Source organism: Myripristis murdjan, chromosome 4, assembly GCF_902150065.1.
Source record: "Myripristis murdjan chromosome 4, fMyrMur1.1, whole genome shotgun sequence".
Lineage (NCBI taxonomy): Eukaryota > Metazoa > Chordata > Actinopteri > Holocentriformes > Holocentridae > Myripristis > Myripristis murdjan.
Window position 1 is genome coordinate 2,515,463 of NC_043983.1, and position 27,781 is coordinate 2,543,243.

General features: G+C 40.7%; 1 protein-coding gene across 1 annotated transcript; it reads left to right on the plus strand.

Annotated features, from left to right (window-relative positions):
- The first annotated feature begins 826 nt into the window (after positions 1 to 826).
- On the plus strand, positions 827 to 27,485 carry LOC115357899 (WD repeat-containing protein 47-like). The gene is made up of 16 exons (XM_030049660.1): positions 827 to 947; positions 3,376 to 3,564; positions 4,949 to 5,032; positions 5,921 to 6,005; positions 6,663 to 6,971; positions 9,115 to 9,554; positions 13,332 to 13,428; positions 18,661 to 18,833; positions 20,831 to 21,091; positions 21,565 to 21,643; positions 21,743 to 21,900; positions 23,121 to 23,290; positions 23,511 to 23,681; positions 24,309 to 24,440; positions 25,003 to 25,221; positions 26,991 to 27,485. The coding sequence occupies exons 2-16, from the start codon at positions 3,407 to 3,409 to the stop codon at positions 27,137 to 27,139; spliced, it is 2,685 nt and encodes an 894-aa protein (XP_029905520.1). The 5' UTR covers positions 827 to 947; positions 3,376 to 3,406; the 3' UTR covers positions 27,140 to 27,485.
- The last annotated feature ends 296 nt before the right edge of the window (positions 27,486 to 27,781 follow it).

Here is a 27,781-nt window from a genome sequence, read left to right on the forward strand (position 1 = left end):
CGCCATTTCAGACTGTAAAAATTCTGAAACACATCATCAAACTCAACTGAAATAATATCACATTTTCCATGGGTGAATTTTCCCTTGAAGAGGGACAAAAGAAGTCATATTACCGTGAACATAAATTATTAATGGATTAATTATTAACTGTTATTTACAAAAACGGAACAGAATGAGAATAACTACATATTGAGACTAACACATTTGAGCCACAAATAAAGTTGCAGTAGCTTGGCTCACACATGCATATACAGCATATATATATATATATATATATATATATATATAGGGAGAGAGAGAGAGAGAGAGAGAGAGAGAGAGAAATATATATGTGTGTGTATAATTTTATATTTCAAGATATTAATTCTTATTGTATAGGCCTACTAAAATGGAATCCAAAATTAGTCAAACTCTCACCTTATTTATTTATTTATTTGATTGATTGATTCATAGTCGTTCTTAGTCACCAACAGACGCAGATGACTGTCGGGATGGAATGAGTGTGACATGTTGAATAGGCTCTCTGCAAGCCAGTGGGGTGCATATGTGGAGACAGCATCCATGCTTTTATGGAAGCATAATGGATGTGTTGTTTACATTGCTGTTTGTTTAGGATAATGGCAGCAGCTGGGACCAGCCGCGGTGCCTCAGTCCCAGCAGGCTCCAGCAGCGCCGCTCACTTCAAGCAGGAGGGCAGCAGAGCTGGAGGTGTGACCGGGGCGGCGCCGCCTCAGCTGATTGGTGGCTCGCGGCTGCGTCCGCATGGCAACGGTGAGCTGTGTACAAGAAATGCAGCAGGAGGGACCTTTCCAGAAACACACACACACAGAGACAGGAATCAAGAGGCAGACACTTGACGCTCCTCTTCTCCGTGCAGCGCTGCAGTCGGAGACAGCGGGCGGTGCGGAGCGGCTTTAATGCGGCGCGCCATCGGTGCAAACACTCAGGTGAGCAGACGGGAGTTGGCTCGGATTTACGGTGGCGGCTTCAACCCGGGCGCACTATAGTCTCTCCCTGCCATGATATGACCTGCACGTCAGTGAAAATGAATGGCATCGGTGGCTGTTGTTGTGCTGCATGCCATTTCACCGCACGGCGCGGTGCGTTGTCATGCCAAACAAACAGGGCAGAGCCAGCAGAGCGGGCTGCGGCTGAGCGGGCTGCGGCTGAGCAGGCTGATGCAGCAGCAGCCGCCGCCGCCGCCGCCGCCGCGCTGTCATGTGCAGGTGTGTGCGGGGAGAGGCTGCAGGGCTGGCTGCCTGCAGCGGACAACAGGGCGGTGGCACTGGCTCCGTCCGGCACAGTCCGAGGTACTGCCTGCACTCTCATCCTCTTTCAGCGCTCAGACACTGTGCATACCAAAGAGCTGCTCCTTAGCTGCAGCAGCTGACATGATGTTAACCCATTACAAGCCATCACGGAGAACAGCATTAGTAAGCCTATGATACATTTCTATGGGAATATTTGCCTACTATACAAATATTAAAGCAAACTAAATATCCTGTTGGAATTATAGTGATACCATAATATCTGAAAAGTTCCACAGATAACTTTATGTCCCTAGGAATGATATGAGATTACAATAGCTTGAAGTACTATGGCAATTGTAAACTCACCATTTAGTGCTGCAGACACACTAAAAGTCTCTACAGGATGGGAATATTACTGTATTGACACAGCAGAACATAAGATGTTGCCTTTCATAAAGTAAGGTGAAGCACTACCTGCTTTGAAAAATGTGATATTATTTCACTCCCCCAGCTGTTCTGTAGGACAGTAGTGGTTCTATCTCCCTCTCATTGTTACTGAGTGCTGGATACTGGCTGGATGCTCCAAATGCTAACTGTTAGCCTCCTGCCATTGAGCTGGACTTCCCCCCAGCTAACATTCTTAACAACCACCTTAATGACTCAAACTGTTAAATATACAAAGTTTGAGTTTGATGATGTGCAGAATTTGGTGTAGAATGTGAACTGCTCTCCAAACAGAAAAAATATCATCAGTTCATCATCATCATCATCATCTTCATCATCATCATCATCATTTTCGTGTGGTCTGAGCTCTGTGCTGGTGGCTGGCAGGAGCCTGAAAGGTACATGAAACTTGTGATAGAGCGGAGCAGAGGAAGACAAGAAGCTAGCTACAGCACTACTGCCAGCTATCTTTTAGTACTCTGGAGAAAGTTGCTATTTTTGTCCTCCAACGTGTGTCCATGTGTTCAATGAAGAAACCAAACAAAAACAAACTGAAGCAATCTACTTCTGTCTCTGTGCTGTTTCTCTGGTGTGGAGTGATACAGGTGATCCAGAAGTTACTGGATCTTTCTGCATGTTGATAACAGAAAAAAAAAAAAAAAATCAGTTGTAAACAGCAATTTCAGCAAAACTACCATCCCCATGCACTTGGTAGTCACATGTGCATTTTAGTTCTGGAGTTAAACCTTCTTTGAGTAGGTTAAGGCAGTTCTTTTTCAGAGTGTTAGCTGGGGGGAAGTCCACTTCAATGGACAGTTAGCATTTGGAGCATCCAGCCAGTATCCAGCACTCAGTAATAAGGCTGGGTGCTATGTTGCTATCATAATATAAGACTAGATATCAGTCAGGATTTTGGATATTGTAATATTGTAAAATGGTATAAAGTGTTGTCTTTTCTTGAGTTTTAAAGGTTGCATTACAGTAAAGAGCAATTTTCTGAACTTATTAGGCTGATCTAGCTCTTCTACATGCCTCTACCTGTTTGGTCATCATATCCACATTACTAATGATTGCATATCAAACATCTAATTTTGATTCCCTCTTAAGAAGCTTCAAAATTATCTAAAAATTGTTTTCCACATTGTATTACAGTGTTGCATCTATACTATGTATCTCCTAGTTGCAGCTTCATTGAAGCAAAATCACACTTACATTGAAATATTCAAATCCAAGATGCCCTTGTTTATGGCCACAGCATCACATCAAATCAAATGCAAAATGTCTATCTACAGCATATATCTATAAACATCAAATAGAAAATATCTTGATGTCTTGTGCATCATTTTATACACATTTTCTTTTTTTATACACATTTCATTTTGGATCTTTGGAAGGTAGAATTTAAAATAAAGTTATGTGGGTTTGAACAAAGCTCAGCTGAACATCAGTGATGAAGCAGCAGAGTTGAACAGGTTAGCAACTGGAATTATTATAGTACATGAGTACCATTTTGCAGTATCATTTTGTGGGATGTAGTTGTCATCTTACTCAAATAGTGCACATCTGATGTTGAAAACAAACTCTTTTTTTTCTAGTCTGTGAACAAGAAGGATAAGCATTTGCAGATGTAGCCTTGTCAGCAGTGTGCTAACATCTCCTTTTCCCTCTGTCTGTGTTCCAGTCACCTAAGCTGCCATAGGCGATCCTTAATCATGACAGCAGAGGAGACAATCAACATCAAGGAGGTTGAGGTGATAAAGCTGATGCTGGACTTCCTGAACACCAGGAAGCTGCACATCAGCATGCTTGCTTTGGAGAAGGAGAGCGGCGTGATCAATGGCCTCTACTCTGATGACATGCTCTTCCTCAGGTGAAGTGGTACAGCTGGCTCATGCCGGGCAGAGGCTGGGTTGGGGGGCTGGAGGACTAAATTGGAATTAGTTATACAAAATGTCTCTCCACTGTGGCAGAAAAAAGCCACAGTATATCAGCTGCAGGGATGCAAAAGTAATAAAATTGGCTTCTGACTGTGCTGTGGGAATAAAGAACATTGGCTGAGGCCCTAAAGGGGCCTGAAACCAAGGCAGAAAAACTGAGATATTGCTGGCATCTAGTGGTTGAAATTTTCACCTTGCTGCAGTGACATAATTGTGCCTCATTTGGCAGGCCTGCATCACTGTTGGGTGTGGTGATAAATGCAACAGAGCACACTTAAGAACATGTCCAACTGTGATGTTAGGTCCAAAATGCAGCAGAGTGTAAGCTTTTAACCCATAAAGGTCAGGGCCTCCGTCAAACAAAAGTAAATGCAATAGCCTTGACAAAATAAATGGCAAAAGAATGAAAACTGAAAGTTGTACTAACAGTACAAGCCCTGATCAGCATTTGGGGAGAACAAAGTATCCACTCTGAATGCCTCTTTTGCACATTTACCAAGCAGCTTATCAGTAACGTTGGAGTGGCATCACTGCCCCAGGCCAGCGAGACCTGCTGATCGTGAGAGAAAAACACTGTAAAAAGTGTCAGAGGCTGATATAATCTGTGAAAGAGCAGGGGTTAAAATAAATTAAACAGCCTGATGCTTCACAACTGTTTTGATGTGACTGACCTCTTACAGTATTCAGCAAGATCTCAACTTGGCTGATCTATTATAGAAAATGTTATGGATCTGTAATATTTTATAATCCATCAGTGGAAATGAACAAAAAATGAACAAAAATGTATTTAAAAATTCACTGCATTTGGGAGAGCAGGGCATCCAGTGAACAGAGAAAAATAAAGTAAATAGATTAAGACTAAGACAAATCAAGTACAGTAGGAAGAATGAATTACACTAGGAGATGAAGAAGTAGAGCAGGTATTTCTATTAAAAGTGGAAGTCAGGTTGTGAGTTGTTATAGGATATGATCCAGCAAAACAAACATACAAAACACACACACACACACACACACACACACACACACACACACACACACACAGACACACACACACACACACATGCACAGAGTTTACTTAGGTTGGACAGATAGACCTGTAATGATTTCTTGTTCTAAGCAAATGTCGTCAATTGAAAGTGAAGCAGTTAAAAGCATAGACAAAGATAGAGTTAAAGTTTCCTCTCTAATTTTTTCACACTTTCACTGTATAATTTGTACCAGCGCCCAAGAGGAGGAATTACAAAAACTTTCCGTTTGTTGTTGCTTCAGTATGTTCTTGAGAAAACTCAAAAATGTGTCATTGGCTGTTCTCCACAGGCAACTCATTCTAGATGGCCAGTGGGAGGAGGTGATGCAGTTCATTCAGCCTTTAGAAGGCATGGACAAGTTCGACAAGAAAAGGTGAGAGAAATACAGGAGGGATGGTTTACAGCCTGCTGGGTGACGTTAGACACTTCCTAACCTCACCCATCATCTGTAAGGCAAAGCTTAAGAAGCTGCTGTTCACTGTGTTAAAGGGATAATTCACCCATTTTGGAAAATGTGACATTCACTCCCCACTAACTGTTCTGTAGGACAGTAGTGGTGCTATCTTCCTCTCATTGTTACTGAGTGCTGGATACTGGCTGGATGCTTCAAATGCTAACTGTTAGCCTGCTGCCATTGAGGTGGACTTCCCCCCAGCTAACATTCATAAAACATAACCACCTTCGTAACAGCTAGGAGGGAAGTGAAATAATGTCAGATTTTTCAAAATGGGTGAACTTTCCCTTAACAGTTGTCAGTTGTCTGCTTCAAGGTGTTCTTTATTGTCATTGCCAGTCTCCTTGGGTCCATTTCAAGAACCACAGTAGAAGATTAAGGAACACAATGGAAAAATACTTGAACATTTATGAATTTATTTATCTACCATGTGCGACTGCCTAATAATCCAAGTTTAAAAAGTGAATTTTATGGTAACAACAATATTCAACATGATACTGATGATGTTTCCCTTCACCAGCACCAGGGCCTGGTTAGCCAGTCGATCAGGAGGTTGTGTTCCATGAGAACTCAATTAGGTCAAGACTTATTTCTGTAATGACTTCATCACTTCATTGACAGTCTTCTTCACACTAGCTAGTAAGCAACGATTGGTAGTGACACAACCTCAACAGAGACTGAGTCTATTTAAATAAAAGTTAAAAAAATATAAACTTTATAAACGATGTAACTCAAGACATGTCTGGCTCCAGTGTCAACCAGTTAGTATTCATTTTGAAAGGTTGTTTTTTCCTTTTGTGTTTCTAGGTTCCGCTACATTATACTGAAACAGAAGTTTTTGGAAGCGCTGTGTGTGAATAATGCCATGTCTGCTGCGGAAGATCCTCAGAATGTAGGTGCATAATGTCATTTGGAAAATATCTATGCATAAATTAAAAAACACGCAAGATTAGATCAGTGATGTAGGGCCGGAGTTTAGATAAGGAGGCTTGTGGTTAGCAAGTCACCAGCTAAGAAAATGTGGCTGGGGAATGAACAAATAATGCTGCCCCCTCCCTCAAAAGTCTGTGGCTGGGCAGGTTAGGGTGTTGCCCAGTGTGAACCTGTTGTTTGTGGGTGTTAATGTACAATGGACATTGGAAAATAGTATGAACTCATGAACTTAAATGATCCCAGAGGACCAAATGGGTCATCCCACTCAGACACACCCACATGTACACTGTGGCCCTGCAGCAGTGTCTCACTCAGTATACTTTAACAGGGATAGACAAAACTTTCTGTGACTTTCTGGTAAACACATTTAAGATAAATGGATGACTGGAGTTTTTAATGTATTTAATATTTTTATATTGTTTATATTGTTTATACATTTTTCTTTTTGTATTTTCTTTGACTTTTTCTTACCTTTGAACAGTCCTTTTTTAAGCTTATGTTTTTGGAATATTTTGATTTTAGAGTTGTTTTTTTGGATGAGAATTTACACTTTCTAAAAAAAAAGATGTGTCTTCACATACTTATTAGTCCTGTGTGAATTTTCTACCACCCGCAGCTGGAACTTACCATGCAGGAGGCGGTCAAGTGCCTCCACAGTCTGGAGGAGTACTGTCCGGCCAAGGAGGACTACAGCAAGCTGTGTCTGCTCCTCACCCTGCCGCGTCTCACCCATCACGCCGAATTCAAAGACTGGAACCCCAGCACGGCACGTGTCCATTGCTTCGAGGAGGCCTGTGCCATGGTGGCTGAGTTCATCCCCGCTGACAGGAAGCTAAGTGAGGCGGGCTTCAGGGCGAGCGGGAACCGCCTCTTCCAGCTGCTCATCAAAGGGATCCTTTATGAGTGCTGTGTCGAGTTCTGTCAGGTAGTGTGACCTCCGAAGGGTACTTCCACAATCATCTACAAATATTTTAAAATAATCTGAGAGGAAATTTTATGCTGAGGTACTGTATAGGCCTACTTTCATGGTACAGTTTACTATCCATCACATTTCATCTGAATGTGATTGTGCCTTTTAACTCGCATCAGATCTTTGAAGAACTCTGAATGAACCCTTAGTTTTTATGCTTTTGTATGGAAGGTATGGATGCTTGACTGTTATACAGTACATATGCAGTTAATTTTACATGTTTTACTTGTGCATTTGCATCATGTAATTCCCGTCATTTGCTTTGAAGGTGCACATTTGCACCCTTGCATTGACTTTGCATGACATCACAGCACACAAAAAAACTCACTCTGCATTTGGTCTGAACACAGAGCATATATTCAAAAGTTAGGGCATGTTCACAATAGAGCTGTCTATGTATCAAATCTTCACTAAGCAATTATTGTGGCAAAAACTACTGCGATAATGATAGTATTGTATCTGTATGCTGTATATATGTATACAGCAATCCTTAAGATAATCATTCAAAATCCATCTTGAACATTATTCACCTGACCAAAATATGAATGAATATACCAGGAAAGACACAATTGCGTTGATGACTTTGCAAGGTTCGTGGTGTTGCCTGTTTTCAAACACACTGAACCTGAACACACTGACAGAGGATAAAGTGTCTCTGTCTGTCTCGAGTCTGATAGTGTATTTTCTTCCATGGACATGGTCATTTGTTTTAGTGCTCCATGGCTTGATTTGTGTTTCTGTGCATACCAACAATCAAACCCATTTATTTGAGCTATTATTGGAGCCAGATAATCAGGCAAGATCATTTTTTAAAGTCATGACAATATTGCAGTGCCATGACACCCCCTAGTTCACAACCAAGCAAGTTTGGAGGGGTTTATTCAGACTCTGCAGTGTTTAGTGGTATAGTTCAGTCTCTTTGTCTGGATGAGATCAATGCTATTCAGAATCAGGCAGCACCAAATGACCGCATTGTCAGTCTTCTGCCATGAGAACTGTGGTTTGTTAGAATGAATGTAATCTGAGTCAACCACAGGACACGACCACAAAACACGAGGTTTTATGGATATGAGCCGATGAATTTTGACATCTGAGAGTGAGCTGTTACTCTGGAAAGTCTAGTGTAACCAAATGAAATGAGGGCAAACTGCAGTCTGGACTGAGGCTTATATTCAGCTATTCAGTTAAAGGACCATACCAAATCTCTGCAAAATGTGTAGGCCTATACTTCAAGTTGCTAATCTTTTCCCACAGTAAGCAGTTGTGTTTTAGAACTTTAGTAGTATTTTTCCTCCCTTTTATCCAGCCATTTGTTCATTCAACTATGATATGAAAATGAACTTACAGAGACTTCAAATTTTCTTCACACCAGTATTCCATCACTGTAATAAAGTAATAAAGTTAGTTACCGTAGTTCTCCTAAAAGCAGCAGCACTGTTGTGTTTTGATGACCTGACATTGTTGGGTGCCGTTTCACACCACCCAGTAGTCCCCGGGAAGTGTTTGCTTTCCACAGCCAATTATTAAATCCACGGTTTATGAATGCTGATGACTTTGTTCGCTGTAGAAGCAGAACATTGTAAAGGTGGCTGTTTCATACAAAAATTCAAATTTGAAAATTGAGAGATTTTCATTATATGTTGTGAAATCTTCAGTACCTCTGTATGATTCACAAAATGGAATGGAAAATTGCAATGCAATTGCAATGTAAAATGTGGCTGAATTTTGTAAATAGCCAAAAAAATTCCAAATCACTGTTACAAACACCAGAAAAAGTACCTTTTAGCGAAGAGAACAGACAAGTCCACTGCTCTTCATGACATCAGATCTGACCTCACAGCTCACTAAAATCTGTAAACTCATGGGAAACTCACCAAGCTACTTATGAATCCATGTGACCATTTTTTCTAGGCCCCGCTTTGCTTGTAATTGGGCAGTGATCAAAACAATTCAAAAGGCAACTTTTACACTGTGACCAAAGAAATGTTTGGTTTTATGTTGCATGTACAACTCAAGGCTGAGATTAGCAATTAGCAAGGCTGAGAAAAAAATGGTTGTGGTTTCTGGTCTTAAAACAATATGTCTCCCTGTCCTGTAGAGTAAAGCAACTGGTGAGGAGATCACAGAGGGTGAGGTGTTGCTCGGCGTGGATGTGCTTAGCGGGAACGGCTGTGATGAGTTGGATTTGTCGCTGCTGTCCTGGCTCCAGAACCTCTCCCCCGGTGCCTTCTCCTGCGCCTTCCAGCAGAAGACCCTCAGCATCCACGTGGACCGGCTGGTCAAGCCCAGCAAGGCGGGCCACGCTGACCTCCTCACCCCTTTAATCAATCGCCTCTCACCCTGCCCTACCTCGCCGCTCCGCCAGAGGCCCCAGTCAGCCGACACCTACATGTCCAGATCCCTGAACCCGGCTCTGGACGGGCTGTCCCATGGCTTGGCGGCCCAGGATAAGAGATGCATGGAGGGGAACATGAAGTCAGCACTCAGCCGCAGTCTAGTGGAGAACAATGTGCATCAGCAGGATGATTCACCTGAGAGGTAAGGCTCAAAGCTAGAGCAAGTGCTGCTTGCAAATGATAGTTAGGCTGGTTGATTAAGTTTTAAACCACATTAAATCATAGTTTACCATTAAATTCAGTTGCACCAAACTTTAAACACCAATTTAAATTATGATCTGGTATTAACTTTAAACTTACACTTGAGGAGATTTTAAAGTGGCTGCTTTGAAAAAGATCAGTATTTGTCACAAGTAATTGGACCCAAATGGAGACTGAGGCAAGACTGAGGTTAAAATGTCTTTACTGATGGAGATGCTGGCAGGTGTACAGGAAATGGTAAGAAGCACCGCCAAACAAGAGGAGAGAAAACTGAAGGACAGGACAGCAGGACAGAAAACTGAAGTGACAAACTGAACACTAAAAACCAAAGGCAAAACAACAGAGTGGCAGATGTGCCAACAGCTGATGAACAATAACCTGATGCAGGATAGGGATGGAAACATGACCCAAAGACAGAGCTAATCGGGGAATAAAGAGCAGGTGGGTGGACGGGGGGGCAGGCCGGGAGCTGACTGGCTGGGAGACGAGAGAGCAGGTCACACAGGGCAGGGCTAATGAAGCTGATGTGAAACAGCAGTGCAGGAGAAAACACGCCGGGTAAGACTATCAGCTAAGTACAAAAGAGCACAGACACATACCAAACTAGTGGTTAATTGTGTAACAGAGCTCTACTTCATTTTATATCTAGATTTACTCATTTTAAACCTGGTTTTGCTAAACTCTGATTACAGCTAGTCTATGGTTACATTCATCCTTGTAGTAGCAGATGGATGTGGTTTAATATAGCATGGCAATTCACATCAGATAGAAAGTTGTCATCTAAAAGTATTCTAAATCTCAAGTCACTGTAAATATATAAACATTATGCCAGTCAGATGGCAAACCCCATCCATCTGACTCCACATAGCTTAAAAAACAAACAAAAAAAACATCAACAATCATTTGTAATTTTGCAAATGCTGCCTGACCTCAATCTGTTGTGAGTTGCTGAACCTGGATAATTAAATCTCCTTACGCTTGGGCAGCTTCCTCACTATTACATCATTAAAGGTTATCAACTGCCTGTATAAATCACATTCTACCGATTACCAGTTTGAATTAAATACTTATTATGTTTATTATAATGCTATCAAAAATCTAGGGAGAAGAGTATCAATTGCGGTTCATATGAAAAAAATTAACTTTGTTTTTTGTATCATAGCAAGAAAAAAATCTTCCACATTTGACACTCTTTTTCCATGAAGTTGTAGGATAAATTGGTTTAAACATTTATTGTATTTCTAAGTAGAATCGGATAACACTCACTGACCGTAATAATTCAATAATTAAGTCTCCTAAATTCCCATAAACTAGAAGAAGGTTTTCGTTGTAAAAAAAAAGAAACACTGTGAACATTTATTGATTGATTTATTTATTTTTTTCCCCCAAAGCTTTCTTCCTAAGCTGTGTGCCTTGGTGTGAGCATTTTCAACTTGAAGTATTAAACCCAGTGGTAGATCTTGTAGTATGACATTATCTTTAGCCCCAGTAATCCTGCTTTAACAGAGATAGACTACCTCGCCTGCCATCTTCCCCGAGGCTCCACAAAGCACATTAGAAATGAGTGGAGACAACATGATCTTATAAGGTCTAATACCTTATAACTCATAGTTAAAAGTTGTGATTAGTATTAAGCTCTATCCTACATTCACATCGTTCATAGTCAAAATCCTCTTACTACTACTATTACTAGTAATAATAGACCCAAACAACTACATAACTAATCAGGCAGGGTGTTGTAAAGTCATAACGGTGCAGATATCAAGTGTCCTTTTCTAGATGCAAACCTATTAAATTTAAAAGGATACTTTATCTTTTATGAAAATGTGATATTATTTCACTCCCCCCAGCTGTTCTGTAGGACAGTAGTGAGTCACTACTAGTGACTCTATCTTCCTCTCATTGTTACTGAGTGCTGGATACTGGCTGGATGCTCCAAATGCTAACTGTTAGCCTCCTGCCACTGAGCTGGACTTCCCCCCAGCTAACACTCTGAAAAAATAACATTGTCATCCACTCACATTATGAAATAAACAGCTGGTGTTTGATGTGTAGAAGAATTTGCACAGCCTGAAGTGAGTTAAAAAATGTTTTGAGTTAAAAAAAAAAATCATCAACAGTAGAACTATTTTCTTTTGCGGTCCAAGCTCTTTGTGCTGCCCCTGTTGTTGTTTTTGTCCTTCAACATATATACGTGTTCAGTGACCACAGTTGCCATTTTAACATGAAACAGCACGGCAAACACATGTTAATTAAGTTTTCACTTCATTTCGGTCCATAGTAAACTCCAGCAATCTACTCCTCTGGTGTGGACTGATACAGGAAGTGCAGAAGCTGCTGGATCTTTCTGTTGATAACAGGAAAAATGCAGTTACAAACAGTAAACTGAGCAAAATATGCACTTGGTAATCATATGTGCACTACACTTTCAGAAAGCAGTGCTTGTGATGTTAAACCTTCTTAGAGTCGATTAAGACGGTTATTTTTCAGAATGTTAGCTGGGGGGAAGTCCACCTCAATAGCAGGAGGCAGTTAGCATTTGGAGCATCCAGCCAGTACCCAGCACTCAGTAACAATGAGAGGAAGATAGCACCACTACTGTCCTATGGAACAGCTGCAGAGGAAGATAAATAACTTTTTCAAAATGTGTGAACAATCTCTTTAAGTTGCTTTACAGGTTCCTTGATCTGCATGTTCATCTCTTGCAGAAATACAACAATCAGCTTAGTATTCCTCATTAAAAGGTGTGATACTGTAGTACTGTAGTGGTTTTATTGTAACTTGTATTATTTTTTTTTATTGTTGTATGGGATCTTTTAATTGCTTGTTTTATCATTGTGTACTTATGTGTTATTTGTTTTTATTGGAAAGCACTTTGTAACTTTGGTTTGGAAAGGTGCTATATAGAAAAAGTTATTATTATTACACATTCTCTGTTTGGTACAGGCACAGTGTATGTGCAGTGGAGAAACTGCAGTGGTGTCAGAGGATGCAAGTTGAGCTCTCCAGAGGGAGGCTGACCTTGCCGCTGGCTCAGCTTTATTGGGCCACTGTAAAAGAAATGCTATGCCACTTACTACCAGGTGGAGATGTCGCCCTGGCGCCAAATGGAAAGGATATGTTGAATGGTTTATGATGCCAGTGGTCTCTGACAGGCTATCTCTGGCTCCACCTGCTGGATGCAGTCATGGTCACAAACTGTCCTACTTCTATAACAGTGAAGTCACTTTTATAGCAGCAAATTACTACCTTGTGTCCTTAACAAATCATCACAAGAAACCACAAAATCAAACTCACAATGCCTCTGTAATGCAGGTCTGTCACACTCCTTTAATTCAGTAGGAACTACTAAGTACAGTTTGAACGATGAGCTGCAAGTCAAGACCAATACATGATGTTGGATCCTTTTCAAGTAAATTCCAATTGCACATGAGTTAGCTGAAGTTCAAGAGAGTAAATGAGTAATTAATTTGCTTATTCTTTCTTTAGATAACTTCTTGTTCTTTATTAACTTTTCATTTGCAGTGATCATCCCAGTAATGCAGGAACATAACCCTAACCCTAACCACTGGTGTGGTCCTTTAACTTGCCTGTACTACTGTCTGAAATCAAACATACATGAACTGTTTGCTTTTTTAAGCGTAGTTTGTGTGTGTTATTTTTGTCTACAATTCAAATCAAATATTAAACCATGTTCTTTTATCATTTATGTGTGCAGGAAGCACCCACAAGGTCTGGACAGCCCCAACACCACACGCACCCCTCTTGCCCCTGGGAGGGATGGCGGGCCTCCCAGTAGCACAGACAGGAATGAGGTAACAACAACTACAAATTGTGTGGTGCTTTTGTGGCAGTGACATACAGATAGTTACAGATATTTATTTGAATGTAATCCCAGGACTGTGGTTCCCTCATCTCCTCTATAGAAAATACTGTAAAATCTGGTCACTTATTAGCAACTGAAGAGACAGTAAACATCTCTCGTAGCATTTTCCATATATAAACAGATATATACACAGTCAGCAAAGCCAGGAGTTTCATTTGTTTGTACATATAGCCTATAAAAGTCGGGTTTGTGTGTGCGGTTGTTTTAGTAGTTTCATCAGATCATTCCCTTTTAAAAGAGAAACATTTAAAAGACCAACCATTCCCCCTCTCAGATGATGTGTTGCCAACTGGACCTGTAGAACAAATTACTTCATTTGTGTTGATTGTGTGAGGCCCCACCATCATGTGGCCCCATTATCAGACATCGCCGTGTGGCAGCAGTCTGTGTAAACTACTAGATGGAAAACTACTCATCAAATGCACAGAGAGACGATTATGAGAGCTTAACTATCACCAATATAGGAAAAGTGTAGTTTGTGGAGCAAAGTAAATTTACAGATTCACAAGTTAAACCTCTTTTTATCAAAGCCACATGAGGCATGTTGCTATGTGAAAACCCATTAGCTGGTGGAACGCAGTGAATTCTGGCCGAGACGATCTAATACACCAGTCTAACACTCCTGCTCACATTTGTTTTTAAAGGGATGGTAAACCCAGTTAAAAGGAAGTTAAAAGGAAACAATATTGTCTGGACCCTGGTAAGACCAGCCAGTTGTGCAGCAAAGTGAAGATATTCAGCTTGTTGGAACTTTCACATTTCATGATGTTTTCAACACCCAGTGATGACAACATGAAAAACATTTTAATGAAAAATTACATATTTTGGAGGGCATCCCAGGTGTAACAGGCCAGATTAACCCTACGCCACACTATACCCGGGTATAGTTTGGCCTGGCCAAAAGTGTACTGCGGGGTAAAATAGCCTAACCTAATTTGTACCCCAGGGTTACTTTGGGCAAGGCCAAACTATACACCCCTAGGCCAAATTATACCCCCCAGACTCAGACAGGGGGTTAAAGCGGGCTAGTCTGTTTTATACCTCGGGGTATATTCTGGGCTAGTCCAGTTTATACCCCAGGGATTTTAATTTGTCTGGGTAATCATCTCATCTGTTCAAGAGGTACTACCCAGATCCTTCCCCTTAGCTGATATTTTTATATTTATATACACTGGTTACAACATTGAAGTGCTCTGACATGTTCTCAAGATATAAGGCATGATCTGTCAAGCTCTGGAGACTAAAGCTGACAGGATATGTTAGCCACTTCATTGACTGGCCAACCTTAGTGTGTACTGCAATGTCACATCCCAACAAACTGGCTGTGGCCATGACCTCGGCATCAGTCGCCCATACTCCATCTTGTGATATTCCAGCAGCAGTCAGGTAGTCATCAACATTCTGGTTCTGGTACTGTTGGAGCTTTGTACTGGTGCCAGTGTTCATGTGCTGCACGACTTGATCGTGGATGACGGTATGGCTCTCCTCTGATCCTGTAAGTATATAACTGATGGCCCAGAAATAGCAGTTGCCATCGCCTTTGGTCTTGTACTTTCATCTTGGCTGTGACAGTTCAGAGGGTCGGCCAAAGTATACTGGCTTTTTTGATGTCAGACCAAGTGCTGCTGCAAGTTTCTTTCGAGCACTGTTGGATAGTGGGCTGAGCATCCTGGTCGACTTGGTTTCTTTGCTGATGTGTTCCGTTGTGTCACTGATCTATACAAATCGATACATATTATACATTTTATAGAATATCTGAATGAATCCTTAAGAAGCTTGATGAATGGGGTTACCTAATGTATCAGGCTGCTAGTCAATAGGCCTACAAAAGAAAAGACAAAACAAAAACAAGACAACAGATAAAATATATATTTATTTAGCCCTTTAGCTATTTTTTTTTTTTCAAATAAATACTTTAGCTTAAAAACATCAGAAATTACGCCAAAACCTTGCTTTCTAACACACAATATGTTCTCCAGCGACCTTCCTAATCTAAAGGACATTTGTGTTTGCTGAAATTACCGCATGTCAGACCACATGTCGAGAGATCTGTTAGACTTTTGAAACAACTCCCTCTAGTGTGTGTGTATGTAATATGGACTGGAGGGGTATAGTCTGGCCTAGCCCAAAGTATACCCCAGGGTATAAACTGGAATATACCCCGGAGTATGAAACAGGCTAGCCCACTTTAACCCCCCAGGTCTGAGTTGGGGGTATACTTAGGCCTAGGAGGGTATAGTTTGGCCTAGCCAAAAGCATACCCTGGGGTATAAACTGGACCATACCCCGGGTATAGTCTGGTCAGGGGGTACTCTTTGGGATGTTGCACCAGTTGCTCCGGCCCACACCGTTTGCTGCATGTCACCCCCTCTCTGTGCCCTGCCTTGCCTGTCTCTCTCCACTGTGACTGTGTAATAAAGCAGAAATGCCAAAAAAGTATCTTCAAAAGACAAATTACATTTTTTGAGCACCTTTAAGCACTTTGGGAAAGTGTTCAGGTTGACACACTAAACCTCAATATCTGAAATTTGGCAACTTGTCAGTGCCATGCTGAGATGGTGCTGTCAACTAATCCCAACTGCTGCAAAGCTTTACCACTGTCTCTCATCTGTTAAAAATCACTCTTCTCATTTGTTTTTGTTTTGTTTTGTTTTTGCTATACATGCACTATATTTCAAATATGTGGATGTTCCAAATCCACATATTTGAAATATGTTCCAAATATGTGGAATCATGAAAAGGCAGAGGGCTGACAATTTATTATTTAAGAAACTATCTCCTTTTTTTTAGGGTGCTAAGGCAAATTTGTGCCAGAATTGGTGAAATTCCCATCTATGCGTTCCTGAGATACCCCATCCACAAAAATGGGACGGACATGATGGTTTCTCAGAATTATGACACAATTATTTTGTTACTTCAGAATGATAGTGCAGAGGTTTTTTTCTCCAGGGAATGCAGTATTCTTCAGTGTGAAAGAGGAGATGACATCCCGTGTCAAAACAGTTTGATCTTTTATTTGGAATCTGACATCTCTGCTGTTCAATACAGATCAGATGTGAATAAATGTGTCCTGTACAAATTTATGACACAATAAGTTTTACCATATCATCAACCAGTCTCATAGCAGCCAGATGCAGTGAAGTGGAGGGTTTTACTGATGTTTTTTTTTTTTTTTTTTTTTTTTTTTTTTTTTTTTTTTTTATGTAGACCATAAAAAGAAATTGCTGGGCTTGTCTGACTGATCACACTCAGCTTAGTGTCAAAATGAGGTTGTCTGTCAGATCCCAAAACCCAATCAAAAGCCAACCAAAGTACACCAAAGGTCATTATTTCATATTGAATAGGTTTAACACAGCATGCCCCCCCATGCCCTCACACAGCCTGGTCTCCTTAGTGCTGCACCTCCACCCCCGATAAATCCTCTCCCAATCCTCTACCTGACCGCCTGGCTGGGGGGTGGGGTGGGTCGAGCCCTGAGGCCCCTGACTTGGGGGTGGGTTTGCAGATGAGCTACAGCCGACTCTAGCCAGTGCCGCCATAACCCCACAAGGGGTGGGGTGGGGTCACGGCCATGGGAGACAGTTCTGATCTGGTTTGATGGGTGGTCACACCTGTGCTGGCCCACTGCCTTGCTCATCGCTCATTTTTATGCATCCCAGGTCCCATCTAGAGGAGCACAGGGGTTTAGATTGGATTTTTTTTGTGCTAGTGTATGTGTGTGTGTGTGTGTGTGTGTGTGTGTGTGTGTGTATTAATAGTGTGATATGTAGTAGGACAGATGAAAGGGAATGTAGTCCCGTTGGATATGATGAGGTCCTTGTAAAGTTTTTATGGCGGAGGATGAGGCCTTGGGAGTTGGAGAGTTGTTAGCAGTGGATTATGGGGGAGAGTTTGTACATTATGATCTGGTTTATGTGTGTGTGTGTGTGTGTGTGTGTGTGTGTGTGTGTGTAGTGAGGGTTATAGTAGTGATGAGCCATGCCAGGCTTTAAAGAAGAGAATGTTGAAAGGCTGAATCTATATTAGAAGGCAGAAAGCAGATTTAAGACCCGGCACACACATTAAAGTACTTTTTCCCAGCGTAAATATGCAGGCTGAGGGTCTCTCTGCTATTTCAGTCTCTAACGACCATGAAGCCAGGTTTGTTTAACATTAGACCTAGCCTAATATTCAGGATGAAAGTCCACTCCATTTCCATTCCATTATTCAGCCTGAAATTGCCCCCATATTAGCCCCTTTCTGTAGGCAGAGAGATTTGAATTCTGCTAACCAGTCAATGAATACTAACATACTGGCTTTAGCCCTTTTACAGCATGACCTCTGGTACCCACTCATTTTTGCATTTGTCTTTGTACTGCCAGTCAGTAGACTTCATAGCAAAGATGCTACCTATTATGGAGGCTACAGAACCTTTGCTGCATGTCACCCCCTCTCTCTGCCCTGTCTTTCATGCCTCTCTCCACTGTGACTGTCTAAGAAAGCAGAAAAACCGCATTGATAGCAGCGCCTGTAACTTTATCACCATTTTATTGGCCAATGTTGCTTATATATTTTGATGTCTCTAGGTCTGGTATGGCGTGATTACATCAACAATGTTTGTCCTGCCCTTTAATCGTGCTGATTGGCCACTGAAGTTGCAGTTGAATAGACATTTTCCACAGCAGCTATTTTTCATTTATGTCTAACAGAACCGGGGTCCCGGTGGTGTGCATGCTGGCTCGCTGGATAGATTCTGGTACACAGTCTAGATGATATATTTTTATTTTTTTTTAGGATTTTTTAAATTTCTTAGAGGCTTATTTATAAGAACTTATTTATGGATTATTTATTGGTTCCTCATTTCTTATTGTCCACATGTTTTCTTAATGTTTCCTTACCTGATCTGACTATTGATTGTTTGATTGACTGTTAGAGTGAATGAACATGGAGAGCTGCAAATGAATTGCCCACTTGGGATAAATAAAGTTGTCTGAACTGAACTGTGCTCTTTTGACCTCCACATTGTGTTCTTGACAGACTTGCCTTGATTTCAGGAAAACCTCAGTCTTTCCTTACACTTACTTAACATGCAGTGGGTCTCTTTTCCACCTCTTTCCACCAAGTAATTCCCTGTGATGCCTTTATTTTTCCATGTTGGGTCATTGTGTGTGTATCCATGTAGGCGCGGGACTCCACGGAGCAGGTCCAGGAGTATTACCGTCAACGTCTCCGCGTGCAGCAGCATCTGGAGCAGAAGCAGCAGCAGCGGCAGCTTTACCAGCAGATGTTGCTGGAGGGAGGGGTAAAGCCTCAGGACGGAGCCCAGCACAACCTCACAGAGACCTTCCTCAGCAGGTTAGGAAGCAGTAGTCCTCAAAAATTCAATATGATTTTAAAAAATCATACAAATAAATCATTTGAACTTAACATCATCATCATGGTAAGTCACTCGGTGGTAAACACTGTTGCCTCCCAGCCAGGAAGGCCTGGGTTCACAGCCCAAATTCATGCAACTCAGGTAGTTTGCAGCCTTTAAACAGTATATAGGTATGAATTTCAGTGTCTTTGCTGGACTTGCTTCTTGCCATGGAGTTTTCCTTCCTGGGACAGGCTCCAGCCCTCTGAGACTTTTATACAAATTAAACAGGAAGAGAAAATGAATGAATGAATTTTCTTTTAAGGTCTGGGAATGTTGAATCAAACAGAGCAAAGGAAATGCCCATTGTCTTTTAATCAGATCACTGTAAATTACAAAATAAATCAAAATGGATATACTTATTATATAGTTCCTTGTTCTAAACTTCCAGAAATGTCATATGACAAGTTCCCCAAATCCAAATAAGGTCTTAAAATTGCTTCTCTTAGTCTGATCAGCAGCCATAAAAATCTGAGAGTAATCAATTTATAGTTATACGAAACAGCAAATGGCAAGCAAATCTTGATCAACATTTTCTGGTAAAATTTTCTGGTATTTTTTATTTTTACTGTCTTTTACTGTTGTTTTTTACTTTACCTTTGAAGTTTTGTTAAAATTGTAACTGATCAATCTTCTGTTGATTGACTAGTCAATTAATCATATAATTAGTAATAAATACCACCATGTTTGGACTGGCCAGAGACAGTCAGTCTAATTGCTGATGATGCCGCTGGCTGATGGACCGCAGTGGATAAGGGAGTTTATTATTATTACCACAGGTTCTGTGAAAACCTCAATGGCCTAATGGACATTTTAAAGGGGAATTTCGGTCTGTACTCTGTAGCCTGAGATTAAGCAGCAGGTTGGCCTTGTCATCAGAGAAACTGCCCTGAAAGCTAACAGGATCCAAATGTTTACAATAGATCTTTTTCCACAGTAGCTGTTTGGACATGAAATAGCAGGGTAAACACAGGTGTTACTGGTGACATTAATGAAGGACCAGTTCCATTAAATTCTAACAGAGCTAGGGCTCCTTGGTGTTGTGTGTGCTGCCTCAGTGGAATGACTCTTGAATAGAACCTTAAATAATATCATCAGTAACATCTGTGTTTATCTGCTATTGCATGTCAAAATTGCTGCTGTGAAAAAGGTCTATAGCCTCACTTTGCTTCACCCACAAATTACCCAACGAGCTCGTGGGTACCAAGTATGACATACAATCTAGACTCAATGTCGGGGTGTCTCAATTCTTGGAACATCATGCTACGGAGCAGGACTATACCAGCAATTTTTAATGTTTTGCCCCTTTACTACAATTTACCCACATTTCACACTGCAAATTTTTTCAATATAATTTTTAGTTGAAACACCCACCCTATAATGTTCTGCTTCTGCGAACAAATTCATGTCATTCATGAACTGGTAATTGGCTGTGTAAACGTTTCCTCAAACGTTTCTGAGGGCCTATTTTCTTTTAAGAGATGGTTTCACTACGCCCAATTTCAAGTCATCAAAACACAACAGTGCTGCTGCTTTTAGGAAAAGTAATGTGGGCAACTTTAATATGATGATGGAATTCTGGTGTGAAGAAAGTTTAAAGTCTCTGAAAGTTTATTTTCATATCATAGTGGAATGAATAGAAACCAATGGCTGGATAAAAAGGAGGAAAAACGATATCAGCATTCTAAAATCGAACTGCTTGCTTTTGGAAAAGATTAGCAGAAATGTGAAGTATTTACATTTTATTAACATTATGCTAAACATGCAGAATTTCTCATACAGTCCTCTAAAACCATCATTCATGAAATTTGTCTACCATAATGAAAAAATTGGGCTGCATATGTGTAGTCCTTAGTATTGGACAATGACTGCAACAGTAGAATATCATTAATGCACAACCTTGTTGAGACACTGAGATCTCAGTTTTGCTGTCTAGATCCATCCAGAAATTGGAGGAGATGAATGTTGGCATTGACCATCGTGGGGACGAGGTGATGCCGCGTCTTGGCCATCAGTGGAATGGAGGAGCTGCGGGTAAACCCACCACTTCCAGTCCCAGGATCCCTAACGCCAGCCACACCGTAGAAGCTGTGCCCCCAAGAGACAAGCCAGGTGGGGGAAACAGCAGTACCCCTGTCAAAACCGGGAGCCATACCATGCCTTCCCTCAACGAGTCCCCTGTTCCTGCCACGCAGAGGTAATACCCTGGAGGCTCTAAGTTCATCTGGTCAGTAGGGGAAAGCCTTCAATCTCTTAAATGTCAGCTCCTCAGGAACTAAGAAAAAAAAATAGCTTTGCCTTGCCCCCCGATGTCTAAAAGACTGTACTGCACTCTATTTTTCGATTACAATTACTACTGAACCTGAACCTGAGTCAGAGAGACTATCAGAACACAAGAGTACCATTTTGAAAGATGTGAACATTCATGAATTCAATAGCCAATGAACATTAAGGCACATATTTTTCTTCTTTTGATCTGTAATGTTTAGAATGCCACTTTTTCATATTAACTTTATTATGATATTATTATGTTATGTTATTCAGTAATTTTAAAATACCCTCTACATTTTTTCTCAACTTTAGAATGAGAGATTTTCACATCTGTTTTGTGTGTGTGTGTGTGTGTGTGTGTGTGTGTGTGTGTGTGTGTGTGTGTGTTATGACCACCAGTGCTGAGAGGATTAGAGCTGCTTTTCCTACAGTCGAAGACGACTCTGGCTGCTCTGCTACACATAACACAGCACAAGAGGTACTATAAAATTTATTTGTAAAAGTTATTTGATCAGAATCTAACGTAAAAGACATCTGTTTGCATATATTCCATTTTTTGTTTGTTTTTGTTTTACAGTTGGGGAAATCCAAAACCCAGTTTGTTAAAGTGAACCAACTAGAGGACACGCAGGCGGTGCGTGCTGTGGCCTTCCACCCCTCAGGGGCACTCTATGCTGTGGGCTCCAATTCAAAAACCCTGAGAGTCTGTGCCTACCCAGAGACATTCACCACCAGGTAGGAGTCCTGTGGTAGTTGTGGGACAGAGAACCCTTGTCAATATCAAGTATTGTGACATCATTTTCTTTGGGTTTTTGATAGAAGATTGAAAGCCATAGTGCTTATCTGTTTATTCCAAGCACATCAGAAATGCAAGATGTATCACTACCTGTGCCACAAAATATTATTCCTATATAGGGCTGTGCCATATCATGTCATTCATAATAATACTGGTATAAATTTGTATGTGAAAAAAGCGTCATAACATAATCAACGATATCAGCGATATCAGCGATATCAACGTGATGCAATGTTGATGCATTTGCTATAAGCAAGCTGAGCAGTAAAATTAAGTAAAAACACTATAATATGGTGGAGAATTAACTAGCATTAAAATGTTCACATAAGAAATAGTAACCTAGATATAGGCAAATCTATTTTTTCAAATATTTTGAGCTGATTGAAATTATGTCTTTCTTTGTCATCTTTTTACTGCAAATTACTCTGTAATATCGTGATATTATTTCAAGGCACCAGACATTAAAACAGCTATAAACTTTGGAAGCTGTTGGTGATGGCACAACCAACTCACATAGTGGGTATTAAGCACATAGATGTAGAATTATAGAAGCTAACAGCTTGAGTATATTATTGCTTTTTTTACAAAAGGAGGTGCCTACCATTGAAAACTCCTCATAGAAGTTATTTTATGAAAACATAAAATATGATTATTTTCATTAGCAATTAATATGTTAATTATTTTCTCGATTAATCTATCAGTTTTTTTGTCCATAAAATGTCTGAAAATGGTGAAAAATATTGAATACAATATCTCACAGCCCAAGGTGGCATCCTCCAATGTCTTGTTTTGTCCCAACCAACAGTCCACAACTCAAAGGCATTTTGTTTACTGTGATAGAAGACTAAATAAACCAGAAAATATTCACATTTTAGGAGCTGGAATCTGAGAATTTGGAAAATTTCTTCTTTAAAATGACTCAAAATGATTAGTTGATTTTCAAAACAGTTGCCGGTTAAATTAATTGTTGACAGCCTTGATTATTTGACTAATCATTGCAGCTCTACTATAATGGGGTTACCATGAAATTTCTTAAGACCTTTGGTTGTAGTATAGTTATGATTGAGCTACTGTTTTGTAATACTGACTTAACATAGAAAAATAATTGTTAAATGAGCTTTATTTTGTACTTTCTCTTGTACTTTGTTGGCTTCTCTAGTGGTTCTGGTGCAATCAAGCAGCCGGTGGTACGCTTTAGAAGGAATAAACACCACAAGGGCTCGATCTACTGTGTAGCCTGGAGCCACTGTGGACAACTGCTGGCCACCGGCTCAAATGATAAATACGTTAAAGTCCTGCCTTTTAATGCAGAAACCTGCAATGCCACAGGTAATGCTTGTGTATCTGTATCTGTTATGTGTAATGTCCATTTTTCCACTCTAGGTCCATGACTGATTACTACTGATGTTATGATGTGTGTGTTGCTTTTGCTTTGCATTCTCATATATATTTGTGTGTTGGGAGTCTATTAGTTTACCTTTTTATTTTTGGCCTCGGTAAGTTGTGAGTCTAACATGTGTTTTCTTTTATATGTGTACATATTATTCAGGCCCAGACCTGGAATTCAGCATGCATGATGGTACCATCAGGGATCTGGCCTTCATGGAGGGTCCCGAGAGTGGAGGCTCCATCCTGATTAGCGCCGGGGCCGGGGATTGCAACATCTACACCACTGACTGTCAGAGAGGACAGGGCCTTCACGCCCTCAGCGGACACACTGGTATGTCCACACCAGCCTGTCGTTTATTAAGAGAAAGCAGGGCGCCTCATAGCTCACCTGGTAGAGCTCGTAACAGGTATCCTCCCCTCTTTCTCCCTTGTTTTTCCTGTCTCTCTCTATTGTCACTATCAAATAAAGCAGAAATGCCAAAAAATAATCTTTAAAAAAACATAGAAAATCCAGGAAATTTTAGGGTTTCCTCAGATTCCAAACACATAGGCCTTTTCCTTTCCGGTCCCATTCTGTTCATGAAACATAATTTTGAACCACTCACAGCATTTCAGCCAAAAAGTAATTGGGTCAGATCCCATGAAACAAAAACTTACATACATATCGCATATTGGACCATCACCTGTGTTGTAATTCCATCATTACTGTGGGTAAAATATCGTTTTGGTATTGTATTGCCAGTTACCCAGTGATTTCCACCCCTAGTATACCATGCCCACTGCCATGCCCCCCTTTGCCAAGCAGTACAAAAAGGTAGCTCCTCCTTCCTTGGCCCATGACCAACCTTCCCACCAAATATGGTGGAAATCCAAGCATTCAGGTTTCATCAGGTGGGGGACAATCTTCAAAGAAGGTAAAGTTCTACTGTCTGTGGACTTTGCCATTTTGTTGCAACAGGTCACATTTTGTCACTGTTCACTTGGGGAGGGTGGATGATCGCCTCTGGCTCCCAGGACAAGACAGTCCGATTCTGGGACCTACGGGTGCCCAGCTGTGTGCGGGTGGTGGGCACTACGCTGCATGGCTCAGGTGAGTAACTACATGACTATCACAGAGTGGGAAATAAAGTCTTTTGTTGATTTCCTTATGGACTGCAGGGTGTTAACAAAAGTTTGAGGGCTAAATAAATTTGGAGCTCCATCTCCAGTTTGCCTTGAAATCAAGTGCGTATGACCAGTAGGTCTGGTTAATAGTGCAGTTTACCCACCAGAGGGCAGTAATGTGTCTTTGCTCTTTCTGTAAAATTGCATAGCAGTGTCAGTGCCTGTGAGAGCTGTAGTCTAAATTCTATACTTATATGAGTAATTGTTAAAGAATTTAATCCAAATCTTAATATCCCTTTAGAAACAACAACAAAGAGAAACACATAAGTGGTTACCAGAACTAATCATTTAGAGAACCATCAATAGATAAGACCAGACAGGGATTTAATTGAATTTAGTGCAATAAACTGACTTAGCAGTGCAAAACTCAAAGTTTTTACTGCATATGGGCATCATTTAATGTGAAAAGAAAGTAGTCTGCAGTGGGAATAACTGGGTTCCTGGGTCGTTTGCTCTTTAGTTTTCAGTCATTATTAACGCTCACACAGGAAGTGCAGTAGCCTCAGTGGCAGTGGATCCCAGTGGGCGCCTGCTGGCCACCGGTCAAGAGGACAGCACATGCATGCTGTATGACATCAGAGGAGGCCGCATGGTCCAAACCTATCGCCCCCACGGCAGTGATGTCCGGTCGGTGCGCTTCTCTCCTGGGGCCCATTACCTTCTGACGGGCTCATATGACAACAAAATCATCATCACTGACCTGCAAGGTACCGTCAAAGTTCAGGGATGAGGAAGGCACAAAGCACACATACACCTAAATCACACCCCATTCTGCCAAGCTTCTGCCAGTGAAAAAATGGATTTTCTACTTCTGTCTTAAATGGAGGCAGGCCTTTATTTGAGAGTTGCCATTATTTCTAATTCCCTCTGTTTGTTAAGTATATTCGCTCATATTTTAGTACAAAGCCTGTTTTTCCTCATCTGCTCACATTTGTCTTCTTAAAGCTTTGTTATTGCATTATGCCATTAATAAAAAAAAAAAACCTCAACACTTCCTGAATCTGTTTCAAATTAAAAGCCCTCTAGCTTTTCTGTGGAAAGAATCCCTCTATTTCTTAGGCTTTCCAAGGCAGAACCATATTTTGGAAAATTCAGCGACATGCACAGCTCCATATGGTTCTTACTGTACAGTAGATACTGCGATGTTGCTGCAGTTGTATGTTACTGCAAAATACAGTTTGATGGAGATAGCCGCAGTGACTGAACAAGAAAGTCTTAGTATGAGAACAGTATGGTTATATTGTTGAATTTATTATTTATAAGTGGTTGAAAATGTACACTGTTGTGGCGATTTGGGGGTAGGTTAGCAGTGCTGCTCAGCATGCCCTGAGGCGATGGCCTGTTGCCTAGCCCTAGTTCATTGTTCATTGTTGTTGAGTTCGTTTTCCCATTGTGTCTAGTAGAATCATGTGTATTGCTCATCATTTAGTATTTGTGTTATTAATTCTAGTAATACTTAGCAGTGCAGCGTGAGTGTTAATGTCTTCATGAATGATGTACTTCCGTCCTGTTGAGTCAGTTTGTTATTGTTACTTCCTGGTTCACGCTCTTAAACAAAAGGCTTGAAGCCAAAGTAGCCAAAGTAGCCAAAGCAGCGTCATCATTCCAGAGAGAACTAACTTGGCACGTCATGCATAACTGGAGGGCACTTTATATGCTTGGGTACCGGGAGTTTAACCACTCTTGTTTTATCTGGCCTGTATTTGGGGCCCAGCCTTAATTTGTCTGCATCGACCACACACTTGACCATTATTGAAGACCTGGCTTTCAATTGAGTACTGACTTTTACTAAAGTATAAAAGCAGTTATATATATATATATATATATATACATTTTTGCTTTCAAAGCTCTCAGGAGCATTTCAAAAGGCAATAATATTCCATGATAATGTGTTTCTGCAGTGAGTCAGAAATAATAATAAAGACCTTTGAGTGATATGTAGTGTAAAACCAAACTATAAAAAAAAAAAAAAAAAAACGTTTAATACAAAATACATCCTACAAAGTGCAGTGTTGCAAACACATTCATTGTGTATGAGAGCTCTCTAACCTGAAAGTATTTTGATGTTTGTTTTAAATGGTCTAAGCAGACTTTTACTTTTGAAAGAATATTAGTTGATTTCATATTGGTATCCCAAGTCTGTGAATGAAAAAATGCAGAGCATTGAAATGATATTTTCTTTTCTCCCTGATGTACAAAACAAATCAAACTGAAACCAAAATCATGACCCAAAAACCACAATACAAACCGAACCTTGGGTTTATTGAACGATTACACCCCTAGTATGTACTGATGGGAAAGTTGTACTTACAATAATCCATGCACCACATGAATGCGACACAGCACCATCAGAGTTAGAGGTTTGATACCAGTTGATCCATCCACACAAAAAAATATATTCACTTAGGAGTGGATAAAAGTGTGCACAAAATGCTGTGTGTTAATGGTATGTTGTCCTTCATTTCACTGACACCAGGTGACCTAACAAAGCCGCTGCCTCAGACCGTGGCTGGAGAGCATTGGGATAAGGTGATCCAGTGTAGGTGGCACACCCATGACCTGTCCTTCCTCTCGTCCTCCGCTGACCGAACCGTCACCCTCTGGGCCTCTGGACCCTTCCACTAGCGCTGGAAAACACTAGCTAGCAGCAAGCACAACAACACGTTCTCCTCATACATGACTAACTGCCACACGCTTGTGAGTGTGTGTTTATATACAGTATGTGTGTACAGAGAGTCTGCTCGACTTCAAGCTGACAGTCGTGTGTGTGTGTGTGTGTGTGTGTGTGTGTGTGTGTGTGTGAAAAATTGTTTTGAGATGGAATAACTCAATTTGAAATTGAGTTTGTATATGTTTGATTATGTGCGCAAATGTGTGAGTACATGTACTATTGTATGTACAGTATCTCTGTGTGTGTGCCTGTGTGCATGTGTGAGTGTGTGCCTTGTTTTACACCTGTAAAAAAAAAAAAAAGTAGTGTAATAAAAGTTTAAAAAAAAAAAAAAAAGCTTGAATATTGTGCAAAACCATACATAAAAGGAAAAAGCGTATTTCAATGTAATGGCTTCGATTCAAAATTAGTGTGAGGTCAGGATTTGGTACTTTTGGCAATTAATGTTAAGAAGTGGATTTTGATGTGTGTGCTGAAAAACACATGTTACTGTACCTGTTGCACCGGATGTCTCCTATACTGGCTTGATGGCTGCTGATAACCATAACATTACCATAACAATCACTGAAAAGATACAGCAAAAACGGGACAATGTC